Source organism: Eublepharis macularius, chromosome 14, assembly GCF_028583425.1.
Source record: "Eublepharis macularius isolate TG4126 chromosome 14, MPM_Emac_v1.0, whole genome shotgun sequence".
Taxonomy (NCBI): Eukaryota; Metazoa; Chordata; class Lepidosauria; order Squamata; family Eublepharidae; genus Eublepharis; species Eublepharis macularius.
The window spans coordinates 69,476,611-69,486,119 of record NC_072803.1 but is presented as its reverse complement, the minus strand read 5'-3'; the positions used below and the strand labels follow the sequence as shown (position 1 = coordinate 69,486,119).

The window sequence follows — 9,509 nt, the reverse complement described above, 5'->3', positions numbered from 1 at the left end:
GTCGCGCGGTGGCGTCACGGGAGAGGCCGGGCAGGAGCGGAGCCGACATGGCGGCCGGCGCGGTGCGGCGCTGGCCTTGGGGCCCGGCGCGCAGGTGAGGCGCGACGGAAGGGCCCTCGGCGGCTCTCCGCCCCGGCCTTGGCTTGGCGGGGCGGGTGGGGGGACGGGGACGAGGCCTGGCGGGCGCGCCGGCGCCGCTGACTGCCCTTCTCGCTCTCTTTCTCGCCCGCCTCAGGCTCGGGCTGTCCGCCTGCCGCAGCTACAGCAGTGGCGGGAGCAGCTCCCCCGGGGTCCCCCTGACGGCGCCTCTGCCCGGTGCGCCGACGCCCCTCTTCGCCACCGCCGACGCCCGGGAGGGCTTCGAGACGAAGGTGACGGTGCTGGAGAACGGGCTGCGGGTGGCCTCCCAGAACAAGTTCGGCCAGTTCTGCACGGTTGGGAGTAAGTAAGGCCCGCCGCGGCCGTACCCTGGGGAGCGGGCCTGGCGGTGGGCCTCTGGGCGCCTGCCCGTGCTTCCTGCCCGGCTTCGGCAGGCCTGAGAAGCGGGGCGGAGGCCAGGGATCTTCCCCCGACGGAAGGGCGGCCGCTTCGCCTGTGCAGAAGCCGCTCTCGTGCCCCGCTTGGTTTGCAAGCCTCTCACACGGGGGGGGGGCATCTGAGCTCCCCACAAGGGACCCTGCCGGCCTTGCAGGTGCATTTCTGAACAGGAGCTTCTGCCTTCCGGCTTTTCCAGGTATGAGGAAAAGAAACAGGCGGGTCTGATGATCCCGAAGTAACACCAGAGACCTTAACTGGCACCTTGGTTATGGATATGCTGTAATCTACTATTTCCATATTCACAGCTGTTCATGCTTGTGAAATACCTGCCATACAGTTTCCATCAAGTAAAGAGAAAACATAGGAAACCCAGCCAAGTTTTATTTGAAAATAATCTGCAGAGGAAATCCCTATCAAGGATTTACTGAAATTCAGGTACCTAGGTAGTGTAATGGGGCTGCCAAAAACACGAAGGCCTTTCAGGGAGCATTGCTAGAAGCACAGCACCCAGATCCTAAGAAGTAGCCGTTCAGGAACATAGGCAGACATATCCCCCCCGCCCCCCAGCTTAGGCCAGATTGTTTGTGGGAAAGACAGGCTCTGAAGGGAGAGACGGGCCAGACATCAGAGGCAGCCGCATGGCAGCACAGAGGATCCTTTGGTCCACTTGGAATATAGAGTTGGAAAGGTAGGATGTGCTGCTGAACTGGCTGCTCTGCTCAGCTTGATGTCTATCGATATTCTAAAGCTGTTTTGGGGTGCTGGAAGACTTCTGTCCTTTCTCTTTTGCTTCAATAGTTCTTATAAATTCAGGATCAAGATATGAAGCGAAATATGTTGGTGGTATTTCTCATTTTCTGGAAAAGCTGGCTTTTTCGGTAAGTAAAATGGTGTCTTGTGTTCTTGATCTTCTCTCTACCACCTTGAAGACCTGAACTGTATTATTCCAGAAATCTTTCAGAAGTTTCCTGTGAGGCACACTAATTTGCTTTGTCATTCTCTTGAACTGATTTCTTTCCGTGCAGTTACCATTCAGCCTTATTTAGTAGAAGTTAAAATACGATTTTTTAAAGGATCCAAGGCTTTTTCTCTTCTTTTCTGTCAGTCCACAGCTCAGTTTGGCAGTAAGGATGAAATCCTCCTCACCTTGGAAAAGCATGGTGGCATCAGTGATTGCCAGGCATCAAGGTATATACCTCTTTATTAATGGAAGCATATGGGTAGTCTTTCTCTATATTTTTTTTTCATATTGGGATGCACTTTTAAGCCCAACAGTTTATATTCATTTTTCTGGTGGGCAGCCATGGTGCATCTGCAGTAGAAGAGCAAAATTCAAGTCCACTAGCATGTTAGAGACCAACTAGATTTCCAGTGTATGAGCTTGGACTATGAAGTCTTCTACTGCTTTCCACTCCTTGTATCTGACCAAGGGAGCTTTGACTTTCAAAAGCTCACACCCTAGAAATCTAGTTGGTCTTCATAAGGTCCTTCTGGACGTCAGTCTCGCTATTCATTTTTCTGTTCCTCTTTCTCCTTTTGTCCATCTGGATTTACGATTAATGCCTGCACATAGTCTCTCAGTTGTTCAACCTCGTATTTTGCATTTTTGTGCCTCTCAAAGCATTTTCTCTACCATTTGGTTTCATTTGCTGTCTTATACCATAGTTTTTAAGAATGATTATTACATTATTTAATGTAACAGTTTTCTGTATGCAATGGCACTACTTTTGGAGTTCAAGGAGTTTATTTCTGGTAAATATCTATCTCCCACCACATGTTCCTTGGTCTAAGATCTTGCAGTGCTGGAACCAGTTAGATGTCTACTTGAAGAGTTTGGCTAGGCTTCAACCTGCAACAACAGTACTTTTGGCCAGGGATTTCAATGCTAGGGTTGGAGAGACAAATGAGGATCTTTTCCTGAAATGTTTTTAAAACCCAGATAAAAGAAAACTCATTAATGCTTTATAGAAGATCCAAAGATAGGAAAATTAATGATACTGGCAGACATTTTGCATCCTTTTTATCAAAGAATGATTTGGTGATATTAAATGGATGCATCCAGTTTGATGGAAAAGGAGACTATACTTGTATGAATCATACAGGGGCAGGTGAAGTATATTTTATTGCTTCTGCTGATTTACTCAAAAGAGTTGAAGTAATGGATTATTTTGGAGGTGATTACTGCCCAGTGCAATTACTATTGCACCTAGATATCTGTCGCCTTTCATGTAATGAACTTGGCTTTAGCCCAGACACACAGCACCTTAAGATCATTGAGATGGTGTAAAACTATGGAAGAGAAAGTTAATATAGAATTGTTAACTATAATAACTGTTTTATATATTTTAACCTTTATGTATTTTGTAATCTGCCCTGAGCCTACTGGAAATGTGGGGAGGGCGGAATAAAAATGGAAAATAGTAAATAAATAAAAAATGAATGCACAAATGGTTTTGATGAAAACTAGATACATAGGTTCCCAAGAAACCAAGCATATGGGAAATATGGAATTTCTTACTGAACTAATTGCCCTTTTAAAGCCTTTCTTGTGGAGCAGGGTATACCCAACAGAAGCAACTGGTATGATTCTGACTGTAAGGCACTAAAAAGATAAATTAGGAGCCTTTATAGACAGTTTAAATATTTGAACAGAACAGAGATATTGCCAAGTATTTTGAAGCTGAAAAAATATTTTAAAATATTGAAATTTAAGAAGTTTGAGGCCCAAAAAAGCAAATGGAAATGTTTATTCTGGGCCTAAAAATGAAAAAAAAAATCTGGTCTTTAATAGCGAAAGGATTAAAGGTTCTCAGTACCTTGCCACATTTCTGCAGCGGTTTGGGAAGCTTTTTTACTTCTGTTTTTGCAAATAGAAATAGAGATACGGCGGATGACAGACCAAAGCTGCCACTGAGCATGAAAGAATGGCCCCCAGTAACGGCCAAAGGTCAGGTTCTTAATCAAGCAACAACAACAAAAAAAAGGAAAAGCGCCTGACCCTGACCTAATACCAGTGAAATTATTTAAAATTGACCAGGGTTGGTGGGCACAGACTTTGGATTCAGTTTTTACAGACATAAATAAGATAGAAAATATGCCTGAAGTCTGGCACAGTATGATAATCGTCCCAATCTATAAAAGGGGGGATCTGATGGACCCAGCGAATTATCGTCCGGTAAATCTGTTATCCACCATAAGAAAACTCTATGCCGCAATGCTTTTTGAAAAGCTTAGATCCTGGGTCAGAAATAATATTCTGTGGAATGAACAGGCTGGTTTTAGGAAAGGAATAAGTACCATTGATCATTGTCATACACTCCAGTATTTGGTAGAAGGCATGCTGGCAACTGCCTTCATGGATCTTAAATCAGCATTTGATTTAAGGCCCTACTTATGGGGGAAAATGAAGAAGTATGGCATTGAATCGTGTCTCCTTTACCTAATACAACAGCTATACAGCAATCCTACTGCCTGAGTTAGATGTGGAGATTCAGGGCAGCTATCTGAGCCATTTACCTTAGATAAAGGCATCAAGCAGGGGTGTATTATTGCACTCCTGCTGTTTAAATTATAGATAAATGATCTTAGATTATTACATTATTTGAGAAGCAGGTTGATGGAATCCATTAAAAAGTGACTAACAGTGAAATCCTAAGAAGAGTAATTGAAGTCAATGAACTTTGACTGGAGTAACTGTAAAGCTACTGAATGTAAACCCAGTTTTGCTATGCTTTTAGGGATACCACAATGTATGCCATTTCTGCAGATGTTAAAGGCCTGGATACTGTAGTTGGTTTGCTGGCTGATGTGGTGCTGCAGCCCAGGTTAACAGGTGAGATAATACAAAATTTGATATTTTGAGGAGTAAAAACATAACTCCATGACCAGTTTTCTTGCAAGCAAAAATGTAGTAAATGTATTGTGTCAAGATCAGACATGAGATCTTGCATTGGCACAATGAAGAATGTACCACTTATAGTGGAAATTGCAGTTTGGCTGGTTGGAAGAGGTATTCTGTTAGGGCCTGGGTCGGAAAAAAGATATAGATGCATACTCCAGCAGAATCTGTCAGAGATTGACTCAGCTGATAGCTGTTGCTTAAAATGTTTGACTCTTTGGAGATTTGGGAAGGAATTTTCAACCAGGTCAGATTGACTTGTGAGACACTGTTATGACCTGCCCTTCTCAGTGTCACACTGTGTGGGCCTGGATTCCGTGGAGTTTATCCTTGTTTATTTCTCTTGGAATAGATGAAGAGATTGAAATGACTCGTATGGCAGTTCGCTTTGAATTGGAGGACTTAAACATGAGACCTGATCCAGAGCCATTGCTCACAGAGATGATTCATGCGGTAGGTTTTATAACCAGCTGGTGGTGAGTGGAATTCTTTGAGCACTTTGCAGTGAGACCCAGTCCATGTCTCGGGTCCACTTTCAGTTGTGCAGGGTTTGTGCAAGTAGGGCAGACTTATTTTTATCACCTTCTGTTTCCCAAAGCTTGCATCAAAAATGGGCTTGAACTTTTTAACTGCTCACTCTCCAGCGCAGCTTGCTTTGTACCCAAGAGATATGGGGCAGAAAAATATTTGAAATAGAACACATTCCACTGCTTGACTTTTTTCACAGAAAATTTTCCATTTCTAGAGATTCACTGGATGGATGTTGTTGCCAATACAATGAATGAACATTGTTGTCTATAAATATGAGGAAAGCCTGGTAGTTCCCTAGTTAACTATGTTCAGATGATTATTCTTTGGAATTGTGTGAGAGTATAAATGTATGTTTTATTGTTGGGAGGGAATAAAACCAAAAATATATAATATTCCATATTAAAAACTCATTAGGAATTCCCTTTTTTGGTCATGTAGGTCAAATCAAAATGAAACTAAATTTCTTGTTTATATGTCTTTTATCACATAGTGGAAGGGATATTGCACTGGGGATGTGCAATTCAGTTTTGGGGTTTGGTAAAAAATACTGAATTTTACCTCAATCCAGTATTGCTGAAGTGATTAGCAGTACTGAAGTGAAGTTTACCAAATTTATTCAGTAAACTTCAGGAGCTGTGGCAAGAAACTTCGGGAGCTGTCGACAAGAAACTGCTTCCTGCCTTTTTCCAATAGGAAACTTGATTTGGGGTTTTCCGGGGGCTCTGGTGGGCCATTTTTGGACCAAATTTTAACAACTTTTCTGGGGACATACTCCTAAGTGTCCTCTAACAACAACCCCCCCCCCCAAAGTTTCATGAAGATTGGACATTGTATTGCCCCTAGCCAGCCCATTTGTTTCTGTTGTGGGGAAAAAATAACTCCCTCCACAGAAACACAAGGATCATGGTTTCCATGTCTATAAGTACACTCCCAATTACAGTCAACTAGAGATGGGCATGATCTGCATTACGATAAAAAACCCCCCACAATAATGGCAATCTCCCGATCGTGACCTGGTGGATCGTTGTCTTCCACGGCAAACGATCCAGCAGTTGGGAGGGGGCTGGACCGGGGTGATCGTGATAGGATCGGGAAGTTAGACATTCAGGCGCCAACAATCTATTCCCCTGGCAACGGAGGCAGGGGAATGCCTGAGCTCTGTTTGAAACTTGATCATATTTCCCCTAGCGAGGAAAAGCAAACAGTTGTGAGTGAAAAGGTGGCTTCCTGAGAAAAATATAAGCAAAGTGATTGGGAGGGGAAGAGGTTAAGAAGAGAGAGAAAACAAAAACCCCTGGCTTTGAGTGCGGCTATCAGCAGAAGCTGTTTTGCGCTCCTCCTGAGTTCATTCAGTGCGTTGAAAGAGTTAACACTGAGAGTTAAAAACTTTTTACCCCTCTGCTCTAAGCGCGCGCGCGCGCGTGTGTATGTGTGTGTGTGTGTGTGTGTGTGTGTGAGAGAGAGAGAGAGAGAGAGAGAGAGAGAGAGAGAGAGAGAGAGAGAGAGAGAGAACGTCCCCTCCCTGAGGGGAGGCGGCTCGTCGCTGGGTTAAAAACTCCCCCCCCTCTGCTCTAAGTGTGTTGGGGGGGGGGAGGCGCCCCCTCCGCTTTGGCCTCTCAGATCCCAGATCGGAAACGGGACTTTATCGGAGTGAATCGGTGATCTGGGGTCATTGCCAGCGCAGATCCACGATCAGCTTGATCGATATTTTTTTTTGGATCGTGCCCATGTCTACAGTCATGAAGCCCCTCCCCAAAATACCCCAGTACTTGCTGAGCAGAGTGACCAGCCACTTTCCATTAGTTTCTATTGTGGGGAAACAATGGCTAAATTTTACTGAATTTGCTCTGTATTGCCAAGCTGAACTGGAGAATGAATTTTGCAATTGGACAATAACAAGTTTTTTTCTGATTCAGTATACCGAATCCAAACCAGCCATTTTTTTTTTCAGTCCATACCCCTAGTAACCACTAGGGCTGTGCAGTGCCAGTAATATTCGGGTTTCCCACTTCAGTATTTCTGAAGCAGGAAAAAGATTCAAAATCAAGCGATTTCCAAAGCGGCAAGTCACTTTGGAAATCGCTATTCAGGCCACGTCGAGTATGATTAGGAAAGATTCGGCCATTATTTTCAATAGGGACTGTGGTTTCCAAAGTCTTGGGGGTGCCATTTTCTTTCTGAATCATACCAGGCTTGGTGGGGACCTTCTATCTCTCCTCTAATAACCCCCCAAGTTTCAGAAGGATTGGACTTCGGGGGGCCATGTTATGGCCCCCCAAAGAAGGCACCCCCATCTGCCTCCACTCTCCATTATTCCCTGTGGGGAAAAACAAGGTCTTTCGAGGTGGCTTGGGGTGGCATTTTGCAAGCAAAATGTACCAAATTTTCAGGGGACCTGCTCCAACCTGTCCTCCCATGCGCCCCCCCCCCCCAAGTTTCAGGGATACTGGAGTTTGGATGGCATTGGGGGGGGGCAGGTGGTTTCCATCCCACACCATGTTTCTGCTGTGGGGAGAACTCCCACACAGCAGAAACACATGGATTGTGGCAACCAGTGGCTGCAGCCACAGTCCCACTTAAAATCCACCTCCCCAACAGCCCAACTGAACCCATGCCCCCAAATTCCCTGTCACACCCATAGTTGACTGGCCAGCCACTCTCCATTCTTCCCTATGAGGGCTAACCATCACACCAGAGAATCACACATACACAAAAATAATTTTAATTTTAATTTCTTAATAACAGCATTAAACATCACACCGCTATTAAATCACAACTTACAGTCCTAGATTAAGACAACCCCCACCATCACACCAGAGAATCACACACACACTGAAACTAGTTTTTAAACATTTTATTTCTGGGATTTCTTGCTTGCCCTCCCCACAAGTGGGCTGAAGGGAGGGTTACAGCATATAACAACATTAGTACAACATTGATTATACCCCCACCCAATAGACCTAAAGTGGTTCAAAGGGAACTGCACCATAGTATCACTTACATTCCACTCAAACCGAACTGAACCAGGGGAGACTCTTGCAACTCAGTCCAGCAGAACCATTGTCATTTCCTGCAGCCAGGCTCTGAGTTCAGCCAGTGGGGAAACACCACAGAGCAGAACTAGACAGTACAAAGCCACAAGCACAACACGATGGTATTTGCAGAGCACAGTTGCAAAGGATCCCCCCCCTTCCCCCCCAGCTTCAGGCTGAAAACTACAGTGTTGGAATCTAGCCTTCATCATCAGCTGGCGCCTGCCTGCACCATTCCTCCCTGCTCCTCCCACCCCTTCAAATGAGAACATTTAACAGCAACAACATTTAACAACAACAGCATGCTGCTCAGCATAGCTTAGTTTGGCTGCTTCTCTGGGTTTCCAGTTGTATGTCCCTCTCTAGTTCATCTAACCTAATCTCTCTTCCTCTCTTCTCATTCCAGTGGCAATCAACGTTTCTGGGGCCTCTGTTTTCAATTATCAGAATTTGTGCCCACAAGGACTGGGCCAGTATTGCATTGTGTATGTGTATGTGTGTGTGTGGGGGGGGGGGGCTGCCAAATTGCAAGGTGCGTTCCTTTTGCCACTGAGTTCCACCTGCCTCCTGCTGGTGTCCTAAGTTTATTTTTGGGAAGAGCGTTATTCCCCAGGTCATAGACTTGCAGAGGATGCAGGCCACAATGAGGGCTCGCTTCATTTGCTCTGGAAGTCCACTCTTGAAAAATCGAAGAGCTGCATGTTGACCTTCAGGAAGACCAACTGCTCAACTCTCCATGGGAGAAGGCGAGTGCGATGTACACTGACAATGTCGCTTGCATAAGAAAAGATGCGCTCGCTCTCCATGCTTGTTGGAGGGCATGAGAGGAGCCGCTGCGCCTTGAGGGAAAGGTCCAGCCAGATCACCTCCTTCTTGACCCAGTAGATCGGTAGACACCAACTCCAGAGCACCACAAACTAGTCCCTGACCATTGCCTCCACCGAATCCTGTCTCACACGACTCACGATCCCAGAGGGGCCAATGTCCTCCCAGAGCATCTCCATGGATATCCTGATGGTGCCTGCGGGGAGAGCCTGCTCAGAAGGGGCACGAGAGGGACTCACAGGGCTTGACCCCCTGCCCGTCCCCTCTGATGACAGGTGGCCCCTCTTGGCCTGCCTATACCTCACCCATACACAGAATCTCTGGGCATCTCTGGTACTTCTGAGGTTCCCATCCCGCTTGGCGAAAGTGCCCTTAATGCATGGGTCGCGCATGGTCGCCAACATATACACTCCTTCTCCGTGAGAGGCTTTAGCTTGGCAGCAATGCCCTGCTGCAGCCTTTTCATGAGCGTGAGTGCTTCTGGAACCAAGTCTGCACGTGGTGTTGCGTCTGGGTCCACAAAGGAGGCCATTGAACTCTGGAGCGTGTGCACCAGAGGAATGACCAGACCCAGGGTCACCGTGTCAGATGAGACTGCCACAGTAAAGTCCTTGAAGGGCTTCAGGACCTCCACCGTCTGGGAGATGGTGAGCAAATCCTCTTGGCTGAACTCACCCTCCTGCCTC

At 46.0% G+C, this 9,509-nt stretch overlaps 1 protein-coding gene across 1 annotated transcript in view; it reads left to right on the top strand.

The window, feature by feature from the left end:
• The first annotated feature begins 27 nt into the window (after nt 1–27).
• The window catches only part of PMPCA (peptidase, mitochondrial processing subunit alpha), a 28,271-nt gene continuing 18,789 nt past the window's right edge, over nt 28–9,509 (top strand). Inside the window, exons 1-6 of the mRNA XM_054998329.1 lie at nt 28–94; nt 236–441; nt 1,336–1,415; nt 1,643–1,725; nt 4,275–4,369; nt 4,788–4,888. Coding sequence (XP_054854304.1) covers nt 48–94; nt 236–441; nt 1,336–1,415; nt 1,643–1,725; nt 4,275–4,369; nt 4,788–4,888 — 612 coding nt within the window. The 5' untranslated portion in view covers nt 28–47. The remainder of the gene's footprint in view (nt 95–235; nt 442–1,335; nt 1,416–1,642; nt 1,726–4,274; nt 4,370–4,787; nt 4,889–9,509) is intronic.